General features: G+C 37.3%; 1 protein-coding gene across 1 annotated transcript in view; it reads left to right on the top strand.

The window, feature by feature from the left end:
• The window catches only part of nlgn2b (neuroligin 2b), a 103,823-nt gene that overhangs the window by 24,855 nt on the left and 61,685 nt on the right, over positions 1–17,283 (top strand). Inside the window, exon 3 of the mRNA XM_051121840.1 lies at positions 11,843–12,560. Within this exon, the coding sequence (XP_050977797.1) occupies positions 12,074–12,560 (487 nt within the window). The 5' untranslated portion in view covers positions 11,843–12,073. The remainder of the gene's footprint in view (positions 1–11,842; positions 12,561–17,283) is intronic.

Raw genomic sequence — 17,283 nt, 5'->3', positions numbered from 1 at the left:
GTATACTTTTTAAGCACAAAAGCTTGTGTAGCACTGGCTCTGGGATGCGCGTCCACGATGCTACAAATTAGTGATGGGTCGTTCTTTAACGATTCGTTCATTTTGAATGAATCTTTAATGTGACTCTGGAAGAGCGAGTCGTCTCGGGGAGTGATTCGTTCAGTCACGCATGCGCAACATCCTATTAGGTTTTGAGTCGTTCGTTCATCTTATGAGGCTGTCGCGTTATGAACGAACGAATCAAACCTGAGAACTTGACAGATAAGAGGTGAGGTGAGCTAATCATAGACTAAAGACCCAAGTAAACAATTAATTAATCTTTTCTGTTTCTTATAGCATTATAGTTTTGTCTTGTTTGTAGTGTGATCAGCGTTTGTGTAAGCAGTAGATGTGTTAGGGAAGTAACACATAACATTTGAATTATATTTTGCTAAAATGAACGAAATGACTCGAAAAAAGTTTAGTTCATTTTGCTGAACGAGACTCAAAGGTCTGAGTTGGTAAAATGATCTTGATCTTGATGAACTTCCCATCACTACTACGAATCAGTTCATCGTCTGTGTACTCCGGCTCAAAAAGGTAAAGTATGGCGAAAAACGTATTTTCCCCTACAACTTTAGAATCGTCCGACATCGTTGTACCTTTCTTTTGTAAACAGCGTTTGACTTACTTGCACTTTCTTAGTCTTTTGCGTGTTCGCTTTGTAAACACTGGGTCTGTAGTTCCACCTACGTTCCGCGTGACCTTTCAAAGTGATTCAATAGTACGTACCATTGTGGATGCGCATCCCAGAGCCTGTTACATGAGATTTTGTGCTTAAAAAGTATACAAATTTTTATTTTCCAAAGAAAATGACCAATCGTTACGCTAGATAAGACCCTTATTCCTCGGCTGGGATCGTTTAGAGCCTTTTGAAGCTGCATTTAAACTACATTTTGGAAGTTCAAAATCGGGGCACCAATCAAGTCCATTATATGGAGAAAAATCCTGAAATGCTTTCCTCAAAAAACATATTTTCTTCACAACTAAAGACAGAAAGACATGAACATTTTGAATGACATAGTGGTGAGTAAACTATTTGTGAATTGTTGTTCTGGAAGTGGACTTCTCCTTTAAACCTACCCATACCACCAAAACTGTCCCCTAACCTTACCCATATCACTCCCCAGTAGCAGCAAAAGTGTTTATTCATTGTATAACATCAGTTAAATTTGTAGATTTTTAATGAATTTAAGCAAGTTTGATGACATTTGTAAGCGTTTTAATTTACATGAAGCAATGATCTGTTAATCATTAGGTAAGGTTTAATAAGTTTATTAGTAAACATTAACAAGCACATTATCTCAAATTTCTAGCTATTTGAAAATGTGTCAACTAATGATCCATTAAGCATAAAGTTTGTTAATGATTTATTAATGAAAGTTATTGTAAATTGGACATAGTAGGTGGCGGTATTGCATCTTAACACTGGTTGTCACATATCATTAACTGGAAGAAAGAAGACAATGCGGTTTGTAGCTACTGCTGCCACACAAAATCATGTTCGAAGAGATGACAGACAAAACTGAGATACTGTCCCGCAACCAAAAAAAGAGTTTTTTGGATTAGAAGTTTTTCTTAGACACCCCACCCGACAGGACGTTCTTTATGTGCACAACTCTACAGTTACACTTGTATTTTTAATGTGATTTATTGGATCAAACAGTAAAAACACTAAGTAAACAAGTTAAAAATTAAATTAACTGATAGAATTTCCCCTTTTTATTATACAAAAAGCACGAATGGATCATCAGGATCAACCTTTTAAATCAAAGTTGACCTGAAATACTTTTAGGAAGTTGATTTTTTAGTAATTTTTCAATGTTTTTTAGTCACACATTGCAGGACCATTTCAAATGAACTAGTAAAGGCAAAAATATTGATATTGATGACATTATGAGTCAACTACCTGTAATTTATTCAAAGAAATGGTTAGTTTTTTGTTTCTTCTTTTATATTAAACTACACATAACTTCAGCTTGGAGAGTTCTAGGAATGCCTTGACTGCTGACTCAGTTAAATGAAAAGAATAATTTCTTTCAGCCATTTCATGGAAATGAACCGGACTTTACAATGACACCCCGCTTTCTGTTCTAATGAGCGACCCTGAACTGAAAAATATTAGTAATTCCTATTGACTTGTTTAGTTCATGATGAATGTTTTTAATGAGATGTGCTGTCTGACTGATTTGTGTCATAATAGCTAATGGAGCCTTTAACTATTAAGAAATCTACATGTTGCTAAAAAAGCGCTTTCCATATTCACTCCATGTCACTAATTGGCACTTGACTGTCCCCCTGCAGTTGTCAGAATCGTGCTGTTCCCTCCAGGGTATTGTTTGGTTTAGGCGGCGCCAGATCCTCGGCAGGAGATTGTAGATGATGTACAGCAGCGGCTGATGGCTCAGGGCAGGCGGTCACACCTGGAGGTGATAGTAACGACTTTAGACTGATGGAGAAGGTTGGAGCCGTTACAGGATCATGTAGTGAAGCGGTGCTAAATTGTGAAGACTGAGACAGCAGTTGTTATCCGAGGCTGTTTGTGGATGACAGAGGTCGGACCTAGTTTGGATTTTACAGCTGGTAAATGGATAATGTTTTGATAAAGGATTGAAAAGATAAAAGCTTGGTGATTATATTATAGAAAGCACATCATGTAAATAGTTTTTGACGTGAAACTATGAGTGGTGTCTGGCTGAGGTAAAGTGATCTAATTTATTTGCCACTGGTGAATGTTTTTATCTTGAATGGTGAAGTTGTGTCTATATGTTATTGGAGATTTGTCATTCATTTACATCTGTTGGGTAAAAAAAATAATGAAAAGTTATTGCTTTTAATTTACTGTATTTATTTTATTAATTCATGTATATTTTATTCATTAATGGAACTATTGTAAAAGCACATTTCAAACATCATTATTCATCATAAACTGTAGGCCAAATGAGTGCAGTCATTCATAATTCAGATGTATTTCCTTGTCATTCAGATGTATTTCCTTGACTTGTCAATATGATGTTAATAAAGCAAAACGGAAAAAAAAAATCATTTACGTAAGGTATTTGATTTGGTATTTCACATTAATGAGATCTTATATTTAATAAATAAATAAATTAATTAATTAATTAATTAACTAAATATTATTTAGATATTATTACAGTTTGTTTAGTATTTTTAATTAGTTTTTATTTTTAGATTTTCTGTTTTATTTTTAAATTTAGTGGGAGTATTAGTAATTCTGTTGTATGGAAGCCCATTTCCGCCACTGAATAAAAAATAAAAAAGGTTATTGTGACTTTTTATCTCACAGTTATGTTTTTTTTTTTTTTTTTCAGAATTGCGTGATATAAACTCACAACTGTGAGATAAAAACTCGTAATTCTGACTTTTCTCTCAGCTGCAAGTTTGTATGTCGAAATTCTGACTTCTTTCTTGCAATTGCGAGTTTATATCTCACACTTCTGACTTAACTCGCAATTGCATGTTATAAAGTTAGCAATTCTGAGAAAAAAAAACAGATAAAACATGCAATTCTAATAAAAAAGAAGTCACAATTGTGAGTTTATATATTGCAATTTATATTGCAAATTAAATTGTGAGACAGAAACTCGCAATTCTGAAAAAAGTTACAATTGCGAGATAAAACTCACAATTATGACTTTTCATCAGAATTGCGTTTTATCTCTCAATTGTGACTTTTTTCTCAGAATTGGCAGATAAAACGCAATTACAAACTCTGAAACGGCTGTTGGAGTTCTGATATCACTCTAATATTGCACTCTTATCAGCCAATCAGATTTGAGGACCAGAAAGAACTGTTGTGTAAATATATATATATATACAGACAAGAAGTTGTTCTTAAAGTAGTACTTTTAGCCTTAGCAAGAACGAGTTTCATCCTGAAGTTTAATACCTGGCAAAGAGCACTACAAGAGCATTATGATGTCGTGAGAGAAGAATTATTTTGGAGAGAGAGATGGATGAATCTCTATATCTCATTGCCTTGGATTAGTGACTTTGCCCTTTGAGCCAGTTCAGGGTCACTTTCATATCGACTGAGCAAATGCTAAAATTCTGCTTGCAATTCAAATCATCTGAACGTGCCCTCGCAGGTTTTTATCGAACTCACCTCAAGAGTTGCATTAATCTCCTGAATCTGCTGAACTAAAATGGATCTGAGCCCAAACCCGCTGCTGAACGCATCAAGCATAAAGACCCGAGCAGAACGGAAAGTGTGTGTCAGAGTCACTTACTGTAGTGGACGGAGAATGTGTGGTGTGTTATTTCAGCTCACAAACACGATTGAGGTCCCTTTGCATGCCCTTTTAGCATTGAGTGCTTTATTGGCAGGTCCGGTAGGACTACATTTCCTCCAAACACACACACACACACACACACAAATGTTTCAAACTAGTAGGCATCTGTCAACGAGAAGCAAAAGAGGGGCGTACGTTGTTTTACGCACAGACTTACTGCTGCCCCTGAGGGCCTAACCTAGCCCACACGCAGCTAATCAACAAGGGCTTCGCGTGGGCTTCTTACTCACAGCTAGGCCATTTCACATACGCAAACACACATTCGCAAGAAATTGTCTGTGAGTGATTTATGAACTGACCATATCCAGTTTTATCAATAAAGCTTTCCCTCAGAGAAACAGTGTTTGTGTAACTGTGTGTTCTAGATCACCGATTGCATGCGGCCCCCACAGCATTAGGAAGTTCCCTGGTGTCCTTACTGGAAGTGAAATATGTGCATGTCCTCACCAATCGATCGAGTGTTTTAGTCTTTGCTGTTTTCCAAGAATAGACAACAATCAATGAAACATCAAAACATTTAGATGCTACTGTAACGACGGCTCAATTGCAGGCTTCTCATTTAGAGAGTTTGGCTCTGAATATCATTTGCGGTAATCGAAAAAAATCTTTAGCATCACTCTTTGGCACACTCTAAAAATGCTCGGTTAAAAACAACCCAGCACTGGGTGAAATATGGAGAAATGCGTCATTTTATTTAACTCAACTATTGTTTAAAAATTAATGTATTTCTTGCTTAAATGAACCTAAAATGAGGGGCCCCATAGTATAATATACTGTTAGAGAATATAGATACTATGTGGAGTTCTTCACTGTTTGTACTGGGAATTATTTTGTTTTATTTTAAATCTTTATTTTAAATCTTTATTTTATTTTATTAAAAATTTCAGTAGTACTGTGTGGAAAAACCCAGCAAATGAGGGGGCCCCATAATATAATATACTGTTATAGAATATAGATACAGTTTATTCAAATGTTTATTTAATTTTATTTAATTTTATTTTATTTATTTCATATTGTTTTATTTTTATTAAATGTTTGTTTTATTTTAATGTTTAGTTTATTTTTTATTAAATGTTTATTTTATTTTATTTTATTTTATTTTATTTTATTTTATTTTATTTTATTTTATTTTATTTTATTTTATTTTATTTTATTTTATTTTCCAGTAAAACTGTGTGCAGAACCAAACAAATGAGGGGGCCCCATAATATAATATACTGTTATAGAATATAGATACTGTTTATTCAAATCTTTATTTTATGTATTTTTTCATCTTGTTTTATTTTTTATTAAATGTTTATTTTATTTTATTTTATTTTATTTTGTTTTATTAAAAATTCCAGTAAAGCTGTGTGCAAAACCAAGCAAATGAGGGGGCCCCATAATATGATATACTGTTATAGAATATAGATACTGTTTATTAAAATGTTTATTTTATATTTAATTTAATTTTATTTTATTTTATTTCATCTTGTTTTATTTTTTTATTAAATGTTTATTTTATTTTATTTTATTTTATTTTATTAAAAATTCCAGTAAAACTGTGTGCAAAACCCAGCAAATGAGGGGGCCCCATAATGTAATATACTGTTATAGAATATTACTATGTGGGGTTGTTCACTGTTTGTACTGGAAATTTTATTATTTTTATTTTATTTTATTTTTTATTAAATGTTTATTTTATTGTATTTTATTTTATTAAAAAAATCCAGTAAAACAATAATAATAAAAAACTGAAATTAATATACTGTATAAGAATTACACAATATACAATATTATACAATATATCATGAATAAATAATATATTATAAAATGCCTAATAATATATAGTATTATATATATATATTAGTTTAAACATTCCAGTGCAAACTATATGCAAAGCTCCACAAAGAGATGAAGAGACTGATATAATAAAATGATTATAAACCTAAGCCTACTAAAACTGCGTGATAAAAATAACAGTAATAATAAAAGAATTGGGTAAAAAATATATATATATTTTATGTTTTGTTTTTTAAATCATAGTTTAAGTATATCAAATGTCACACTGCTGTCACTTTCTGACATGTCATGTCAGTTGCACAATTTGACATACCATTTAATATCTGAAGGGCGCATTTTGTCCTGTCAGAGATCTTGATCACATGACTGGGAGACATTTTCACCAGCTTACTGAGCGTATATCATAACAAGGACCTGATCTTGATGAGCTCGGAAACCTTTTACCTGGGGAGCTGAGAGAGCATGCTGTCTTTTTCTTGCTGTCTTCATACGCTCTTGATTTATTACCACACGCTGGCGGTGATGTAACAGCGCCTCAGCAGGTTATACGCGTGTTTGTTTGCCTGTGTATTTGAAGGTGGGGGGTCAACTAAAAACTGCATATTTATGAAGTTCAATTGCAGCCCCACCAGGCGAGGGTGAATCTTTGGCCTTAATTGTGTCTCATAAATATTGATAGCTTAGGATATTTTGGTGTTCCAACACACCCATCTACGCACAAATACTGCAAGTTCCTCACATGTACCTTTCAGAGATGATCTCATCTGATGTTTGGTCAGGTTTCTTGTGCTTTGAAGTTTCAAAATATCATTTTGTGTGTTCCACAGAAGAAATAGAGTCATAATGAAATTTGGGTAGGTAAACGATGACAGAATTTTAACCCAGAACCTTTAACCCAAGTTTGCTCGTGAGGGATTGGATTGGATGTCTTTCAATTTGAGAGCCATTTGAGTTGATATTAGTCACAGCAGATATTTTGCAACAAAGATTAACAAAATGTACAGTGCACAGTATAGATGAGTACACCCCCTCTGAATAAATGATGAAAAGATATATTTTCTTAATGATCACTAATATAATTCATAGAAAGATGGCACAGTTGAAATGTATTAAATATATACTTAATAAAAACCAAAAATATATGCCAATATTTTCTATAAAATAAATAAATTAGCCAATTTTGTTTAAAGGAAGGATTGCAGAAATGAGTACACCCTAGATTTAATTCAGCAAATGTATAATGTTCTATAGGATGTCCTCCAGAACTTTAAGTATACTGCTCTGACCCTTCTTGGCACTGAATGTACAAGTTCAAGACAAAATGCCACACCTGTCCTGTTTAACTCCTGGAGGACAAGCTCCTAAAATGCCCTTGTCTTTAATGGGGAGTGATGCTCTACAGAATCCCCCACAGCTGCTCAAGAGTGTTAAGACTAAGTGAAATACATGTCCACTGAAGGATTTTCACCTTGGGAGAATGAATATCTTCACTGACGTTAAAAAAAAACAACAATGAAGGGAATGAGGAGAGGGTAGTATCTTCTGTTTTAAGTTTTTGTATTACATCACACAGTGGTGTGTGAATTTATAACTCCCTCACACCTTCAGCACTCATAAATCCCTGCATACGAGCTTTACTTTCTCACTGTACTCCTCCTCTAGCAACACCAGAACATTTTGGATGCTTTTGGATCCGAGACTTGGTCTCTTGAGAGCAGAGTATGGATTCCCAGAAGTCTATATTTTGTAAATATGGGCCTTGGAAGAGGTTAAACGAGTTTATTGTGCTTTGGCTACAGTAGATTATTCTACTGGTGACAAGAACCATGCAGGTCACTTCTGCAGGATGTGGGAAAATGAGCCTTTTAAATGGAGTGTGTAGTATGAGTATGATTCAGTAGACTATATAACACTTAATTTTCAGGGAATTACTTGTCTTTAAAAGTTTTGGTTCAATATACTTACCTGTTGATCAAAAAAAAAAATTTTTTAGTTGTATTTAGTAACTTTCAGGAGGGTGTACTCATTTTTCCAACACATTTTATCACTTTGATAAGAAAATCCTAAATAATTTTGACATTTTTCTTTGGTAATTGATCAAGCTGGCTTGTTGGAACATTATATCTCCAAAGAACCCTAACATGTCTTCTAAGTTTTAGAGGGGGTGTACTCATTTATGCTGTGCACTGTAATTATGTGCCAATAGAAGTGACTACCAACAGAAGTGGAGACAGTACAAACTGCTACAACTGCTAACAACTAATAGTAGAGCAGCTTGGCGGCATCTTAACTGTACATTTCTTGGAGTCTGTTAAGTGACTACTAACAGTACATACTTCTTATATAAATGCATTTATTTCCTGCTAATGTGTTATTCACTGACTTTGGGGTTGTTGATGTCAAATGTCTGCATTTAGCCACAACTTTCTTAAAGCAGAGCTAAAATCTGTCTCTTATCCTAAATCTGAGGTTATCAGATGCTGTTACTCTGTCATTGAAATCGTTTTGTTTCGATTGTGACATGAGGTCATGAGAAGCTCTGGTCCTGCATCAAGTTCAGTGTTTTTCTCATATTCCTCTTCCTTCAACCTTAGTCGGGTTCTCCTGCAGTTGGTGATTTTCCACTCCAGGTGTTTTGTGTCCAGGTTTGGTGCTTTTTGGATGATTAGCTGTGCTTTGGTTGCCATGGAGATGCAGAGTGCTTGAAGAACAGCATACGCTGGATGGTTTCGTCTTCGCTCTCGACTCTTGATTTCTTTGTAGAATCTTCCAGCTCCTTCGAGGATGCTGCCCAGATGTTTCAGTAAGACGGTTTCTGTTTTGCCTGTGCAAACGTACATGTTTTTCCTCAGCTGTTCAGATTGGCCGTGTGTTCTTTGCGGCTATGCACACATTTACTTTAGCATACATTTACTTCTCTATAAAGTCTCCAGGCTTTGATCAGCAGATCGGAGCAGTTTGCTCAGGGCCTGTGAGGAGACGTTTACTTCATTCTTGATTTTGTCGATGTAGATCCTGGGACAACGGTTGTCACTTTAAAGCGGTTCTACAGCCCTCATGGTGTCCAAACTACTCTCACAACTCCCACACACATTGGCATTCTGCTGTGGAGAAGTCAGCCTACATCTTTTCAAAGTTTTTTTTGACTTGTGTCTGTTGGCAGTCAAATATTTTTTCTGGTCCTTAAACCCCATCTGACAGTCTCTTTGAAAAACTTGCAGATATCTTGTTTTTATTCCACAGATTTTTGCAAAATTCAGAAACCACTTTGAAATTTTTGGGTTTTCCTCAGGTTTTAGTGTTAAAATGTAAACAGACATGTAATAAGCCGATAGAGAAGTCTTTGCAGAGTGACATCGGGCTATTACGCAAGTTGAGTTGTGCTGCTTTGCAAAAGTATTTATACCCCTTCATGTACTTTCACATTTTAAGCTGCTGCCTTATGTTAAACTGCTTTAAATTACTTTTTTCCCACATCAATCTATACTCCATACACTATAACGGCAAAGAATGAAACAGGTTTTTAACATCTTTGCAAATTTATTAAAAAATAACCTAAATGATTCCGTTGCATAAGTATTCATACCCTTATCTGGGACAGTTGAAATTTAGCTCAGAAGTATTCATATTGCTTGTAGATGTTACTACACTTCGAGTGAAGTTAACCTGTGGCAAATTCAATTGAATGGTTATGATTTAGAAAAAGGCACAAGCGTCTTAATAATAGATTTCACAGCTGAAAATGCATATCAGAGCAAAAACCAAGCGCAGAGGTAAAAAAAAAAAAAAAAACTGCCTGTAAAGCTCAGAGACAGGATTGCATCAAACCACACATCTGGGGAAGAGTTCAGAAAAAAATTCTGCTGCATTGAAGGTTCACAGAAGCATGTAGTCTCCATTACTCTAAATGGAAGAAGTTTGAAACAACCACAGCTCTTCCTAGAGCTGGTCTCCTGGCCAAACTGAGCAATTTATGGAGAAGGGCCTTGGCTAGAGTGGTGACCAAGAACCTGATGGTCACTCTAGTTGAGCTCCATGATCACATATGCAGATGGGGAAAAACCAAGCACTGCTCATCATCTGCAGAGTACTATCCCGAAAGTAAAGTGTGCTGGTATCAGCCTCATGCTGTGGGGCTGTTTTTCAGTGGCAGAGACTGAAGATTTCACCATAGTAGAAGAAAAGCTCAATGCACCAAAATACTGAGGTAGGCTTAATGAAAACACAGTACAGAGCATTCTCGGAGTGGGTGGAATGTTCACCTTCCAACAGGACAATGACCCTAAGCTCACAGCAAGAGTGGCTTATAGGTAACTCTGTGAATGTCCTTGAGTGGCTCAGCCACAGCCTGGGATTTGATTGGGATGAACCCAATCAAACATTTCTGGAGAAACCTAAAAATGTCTGCCAGACCCCATCAAAGCTTACAGAGCTTGAGAGGTGAAGAGGTGAGGTGAAGAATAGCAGATAATTGCCAAATGTTGATGTGCAAATCTTGTCGCATCATACCCAAAAAGGCTGTAAAGGTGCTTCAGCAAAGCACTGAGTTAAGGGTATGAATACTTATGAAATGTACTTATTTATTTATTTTTATTTTTTTAATAAATTAATAAAGTTGTGACAATTCTGTTTTTGCTTTGTCATTATGGTGTATGGAGTGTAGATGGATGTTGAAAAAAGTAATTTAAAACATAAGGCAGCAACATAAAATAAAATGAAGGGGTATGAATACTTTCGCAAGGCACCGTACAGTAAATAATGCTAAAATAGCATCACTTGGCATCTTGGATGCCTCTAGTGTGCACATATTTTTAAGCACAGATACATGCTGTCCACTGTAGATTAGTCATTCTGGAAGTTTCCAGGACCAATTGCGTATGACATCATCGTTTTTGAATCACTGATTCCTGTTACCCTGTATGACTCCAGAATTAAGTGTCTCATTATAGAATGATTTTAAATTGGTCTGTCTCTGTACACCCAGTCCCCACTCATAACGTCTTTTTGTGCCAAAATGGCCGTAAACGCTTCCCCTTGCATTCCTCGTAGATCATTATGTCATATGGTTAATTCCCGCCTGTAGATGTATGTCTTTAGCTTAGTGGGGGGAAGGGGGTGATTGTGTCATAGACTGTCAGCAGCAGACAGTTATTACGCCCAAATGCCCCCATCTACTCTACCGAGATTGAAACTAGCACGGCTAAGTCAAGTGGAACGAAGGGGAGGCAGGAACCAAGAATCTAGAGCAACGGCATGTCGGGGGGAACCTAAAATGAACACACTTGGTGCTGTCATCTCCTCCGAGGGAGTCAATTAAGCAGCACACTCAGTGTTTCACACCCCCCGGTACCCGAGCGTGAATTTGTGTCGCTGTGGCGCACCTCTAGACGATGTGACAACACGCTGGAGAGAACGGCCCATGGTCCAGATACGCATCTGTAATTATGCGCCTTAGAGAATACTCCAGAAAGAGAAGGAGATATTCCAAGCAAGATATTAAACAAACATTAAGAGAAAGATTATATACACTGGAACAAATGATATTTAATTAGATTCATGTTTCACATGTTTATGGTTGATATGATTTTTAAACCTCAGGCAATACTGTAATTACCTTTTATTGTGTTTGGTAGTGTGTTGCTATGCATGTTTTACTGTCAGCAGTTAATGATATCTGTCTTTCTGCCTCTGTCTCTTTCTCCCTGTAGGAAACTAATGAGCAAATCGCAATAGAAGCGCATGTTGCACTAACATCAGGATGAAGTTCTTCACCACTCAGTGTCAGCAGGCCTCTTCTGCGATCCAGTGAGGAAACGCACACCCTCGCTTCCGCAAAGCCGTTAACTTCGGAGTCACCGGGGATCCCGAAACTCTTCACTCTTCTTGTCTGTTTCATATCCATCACCCATCGCTGGGGCGCCGCTCACCCCAGCCGAAGCATGTCATCGGTGGGCGTGGCACGATCGCGGCGGGAGACAGCCCGCTCCTGCCCGCGTCGCATATCTGACACTTGCCTGGTGTGGCTGCTAGGCTTGGCACTGCGCCTTGCGCTGTCCTCCTGCCAGCGGGCAGACCTCACCGCCGCCAAGTACCCTATGGTCACCACAGGCTATGGGAAGCTTCGGGGCGTACGCAAGGAGCTGAACAATGAGATTCTGGGTCCGGTCGAGCAGTACTTGGGCGTCCCCTATGCCACCCCGCCAGTAGGCGAGAGGCGCTTCCAGCCCCCGGAGGCACCAGGCTCCTGGCAGGAGATCCGTAACGCTACCCAGTTTGCACCAGTGTGCCCGCAGAACATCCACGGGGTGCTGCCAGAGATCATGCTTCCCGTATGGTTCACCGATAACCTGGATGCTGCCGCGGCTTATGTACAGAACCAGAGCGAGGACTGCCTTTACCTCAACGTCTACGTTCCCACAGAGGACGGTAAGTTTCGGAAGCCAGGTTAATCTGTGGTACATTTGTTTCATTCATGTTGATTCTCACTCACCCACCCAAAAAAACATAGCATGTTCATCCTCTTTAGCCCAGTTCTGTTAACTGGGGGACTAATCACCTGCATTCATCTTGAATGATTCTGTCCTTTTCCAGAGCTTATTGTAGTGGTATGGGGTACAGAGAGATTATGGGACATAAAACAGAGGATTCAATCTCATTTGCAACCATTACACTGCAAAAAAAGACAATTTCTTTATAACCCGACCTCCGGATTACCTTAGGATCCTTCTCTTTTTGTTCTCCCTTAAAAGAAGCTAATATGTTGCTTGTGATCACTTTTGGGGTTTAAGTTAGATTACATGCATACAAAACGGTAGCTGCCAGAGCCAAGAAGAGCAAGAACTCCTGCAAGCGCAGGAGATATTTAACATGCTCCAGTCAGTGATTGTTACCGAAACTGCACAGGCAACAATCTGAGCATGTGCTAAAGTCTCTGATAAATGGGCCTCACTGCAGTTTGTAAATGGGTTGTGCAGAGACTGCTGGGTAATGTCTCACTGTGCCAGCTCTTGAAATGGGTTGTCATAGTCATGGGAGTGTGGCAGGCAATGCGTGTTTGTTTGAGAGATGAAAGCTCTTCAATGATGAAACCATATACACAGGAGGTCTTCTAATGCTAATAGCACTTTTGCGTTTTAGCAACTCTGTGTACTCTTTGAGTGTGTTAATGTGCCTGTCCATTACAGTGAGTCAGTAAATCAGTCTTCCTTAATTTGTAGATATACATTCACTAAGTGCTGTAGATTGCAGTTGGATGATGCATCCATTGCAGGAGCGACTCTAGAATTTCAGTCTTCGAGCAGCTCAAATGATGTGGCTGAGAATAATACTTTTTCTTTTTTGGGGGGTGGGGGGTGTCTTGTAGTGAATCAATGCATTTTTATAAGAAAAATATCTCTGGGCGGATGACGTAAGACGTTGGCATTGCACATACACTGGTGAGTCTCACACAAACCAACGTTTGTTTACAGAAGCAAAAGAAGCAAAGTTTCCTTACTTTAGCAAAGGAAAACCAGTCTTCTCTTGGTTTATATCGAAATCCTCCGACATTCTTCTTTACAATCCTCATTTCGTGCTTTTGCGACCATTGTTTTGTTTTGGTCTCTCCCCTGGGCTTCCGTGTTCATCACTTCTGAGTGGCGCATTAGCATTGCCGACGTCCTACGTCATCTGCCCGGTGCTACTTTCATGTATCACCAGTTAAATATGGATATTTCTTTATAGAGACCTTTATTTAGCCCCTGGAGCCACGTGAGGTACTTTTTATTATGGATGGATGCACTTTGTTGGACTTGTTTTGGACTGACGAAGTGAAACACCCCTCTATGCCATTCTAAAGCTTGGAAGTGCCAGTATAATTTTTAATATAATACAGATTAGATTCGTCATATACACCATACACCAAGTCATATACACCCAGCATGCCTGGAGTAAATAATGGGCTAATTTTAATTTTTGGGTGAACTATCCCTTTAAAGGGCAAAATTTGCACAGCATCATCTTTTTGTTTCAATCTTTTAGAAAATCCCACATCGAATTGTGTCGCTCCAGCTACTAGCGTAACCTTTGTTCCCTGAGATTAGGGAAAGAGCATTGCATCGCTAACGCTTAGGGTAATTGTAAATGAATCTGCGGTAAAATAAGACTAACGACAAAGTTTTGAGTTCTGAAACTTACAGGATGTTTTTATAGTACAATGAGAAAGATCAAGGGAATTTTGGTTTCTCAGTTCATGATCACTTTAAATTTATGGGGCTTTTTTGTTCATTTTGGTGGCATTTTTCCCACAAGCCCTTGTTAATTTCCAACCTTGCTGAGCATGTAGGAAAAACTTCTGCTGCACATGTAACGTGGAAAATAACCTCCATATATAGTATACATGACATCGCCTCATAGCAGATCTATACAGGTGGAGTTGGGGAAGGTGGAGGCAAACTCTAGCCAAGTATTTGAATGTTGTGCAGCAAGCTCATTGGCTGCTGGTGTGAAAGCAACCAATTAGCTGTGCCATGTGAATAATCGTGTGATTATATCAGATTGAGTTAGAACCAGACTGCACCATCTAGAGTTTCATGACAGAACTTTTGGAAAGTGGACAGATTGTCAAAATAAAGTGTTGCAGATTGTCAAGTATATCTAAATCAGGCAACATGTTTGCTTGCTTTTGTTGGCACGGAGAGCATACTGAAGAAAAATGGAGCTTAGTTATTATTGCTCAATTCTCAACACAACTGAGTGCTACATTTTGCTCATTTAAGTATGAGTAACGTATTTGATTTTTGAAGTCTCCATTTGCTCCTTATTTAATCTGGTTACTGTCTAGGAGAAGAAATAGTGACATTAAAATATCAAGTTTGTGCCATTTCTTTCCTATCAGCTTTCAGATGTAGATGCACATGTGAAAACCATAAACAAGAATGAATGAGATATGTAATTAGTGAGTAATCTGAATCTAAGAGAATTTTCACACATTAAACTTGGAAACATCCAAAAGTCCATGTGTTATTTACACGCAAGTTCAAAGAATCAGCTTCTGTGAACAGAAATAGATTTTCCCTAATAAGACATAATAAGCAAATCTGGGCCACAAAACAAGAGAAGATATTTTTTCATAATTAAGAAGATGAATTACATGTACACACAAGGGAATCTATGAATGTGTTTTATGTGCATATAGTTCCAGTGTTTTTTTTTTACAGACAGCAATGCAGTGGATCTGCAGTACAGATGCAAACAAATGACCTCATTCAAAGAGCGTAAATTCTTCCGATGTGACTTCAACTGCCTTTGCAGTGTTAAGATGGGTCTACAAAACTCAAAAAAACACCCAAACCCTCTTGTTCACAGCAACCCAGAAAACAGTTCCTCCACAGTAAGTGATTAATGCATCTGACAGTGTTGTGGAGGTGTACACGCTCTCCACACTCATTGCTTCCCATGTTTATGGGTGCCAAGCGCTGCTGCGTTGCTAGTGAGTCTTATCAGAAAATCGTCCAGCACACACTCACTGACGGGGATTCCTACACAGTCACTGCGCTGAGAATCATTCACAGGTTTGGGAGGGATTTAATGGATCTGGACTTGGCGCTTTCACTCCGTTTCAGTTTAACATTTGGTGGGTGTTTAGTGTAGGACTTTTGGACATGTTGGTGGGGATGCGAGTGTAGTTTACTGCCAAACGATTAGAAGGAACTGTAATTATCTCATCTATCTCTTCCTCTCACTCATTCGCTCTCTGTTTCTCAGGCATTTTCAAACTTTTTGAAGAACCCACAAAGATTGAAATTGTGTTTTAAAAATTAGAATGCATGATATATCAAATTTAGCATTCTACTAAAAATATTGTAATTACTACAATTTAGTATATTATTTCGAAATATTCACTAAGCATTCATTTCTAATTCTAAACTGGCAATATGCATTGCATAGACAGATAGATAGATAGTCATACATTACAATGACAAGCGTCTTCTCACCTCTGATCTTCTCTTGTATTAGAACATAAAAGTGATCGCTCTCTATGAATTTGAAATTGAACTAATTAAACAAATCAGCCACAATTAGTTTAGTCAGTTTATGTGATTAAAGCTTAATTGGAAATGCTAATTCTATGCTACGTCCAGTTTAACAGGCAATATTGTTTCACTTTTATTGCAATGCTTGCTAGGCCGCATCATATTGATATTCCTAAATATTTCGGGAGGAATTCTCATACAGTTATTTGCGGCTGCTGATAGTGCTGTTTATTTGCTCACTCTGTTTACTTTGTTTAGCACCAGATGAGGGAAATGTTTGGTTTGTCAGTCTATTTTTATCCGTCTCTTCCCATTTCTGCAATTTCAGCTCAGATCTCTTAATGTACAGACTTCATGCAAATTTGTTGAGTGAGTTTAAAAAGAATAGTTCACCTAAAAATTGAAATTTAACTCATGATTTACTCACCCTCAAGATGTACATGACTTTCTTCTTTCAGACAAATACAATCGAAGTTATATTAAAAAATGTCTTGGCTCTTCCAAGCTTTATAATGGCAGTGAATGGGTGTTGAGATTTTGAAGTCCAATAAAGTGCGTCCATCCATCCTTAAAAGTACCCCACATGGCTCCAGGAGGTTAATAAAGGCTTTCTGAGGCAAATCAATGCATTTTTGTAAAAAAAAAAATTCAATCTCTAGCGCAGGCTAGAGATTACGGGTTATAAAGTTTTAAATATGGATATTTTTCCTACAAAAATGCATCGATTCACTGCAGAAGGCCTTTATTAACCCTCCGGAGCAGTGTGGAGTACTTTTTATGATGGATTTATGCACTTTTATTGGACTTCATCCATCCAACATTGTCTTAAACCCCATTCACTGTTATTATGAAGCTTGGAAGAGCCAGGACATTTTTTAATATAACTTAGATTGTGTTCGTCTGAAAGAAGACATATATATCAAGGATGGCTTGAGGTGTGAGTAAATCATGGGGTGATTTTCACTTTAAGTTAAGAGTTTTTTTAGTCATTTTATTACAAATCTTTAATCTTTTCTGCACATTGCACATTCAAATTCTAACCAAAAGCAATCATATATTTTCTTCATTAAATGTGTTTGCATACCAGATTGCATTTTTCTTTTTTTTTTTTCTCTTTACCCTGCAAAGACTGCACA

This window comes from Labeo rohita, chromosome 10 (genome assembly GCF_022985175.1).
Source record: "Labeo rohita strain BAU-BD-2019 chromosome 10, IGBB_LRoh.1.0, whole genome shotgun sequence".
In the NCBI taxonomy this organism is placed as follows: Eukaryota; Metazoa; Chordata; class Actinopteri; order Cypriniformes; family Cyprinidae; genus Labeo; species Labeo rohita.
This window is presented reverse-complemented; position numbering and strand designations above follow the sequence as displayed.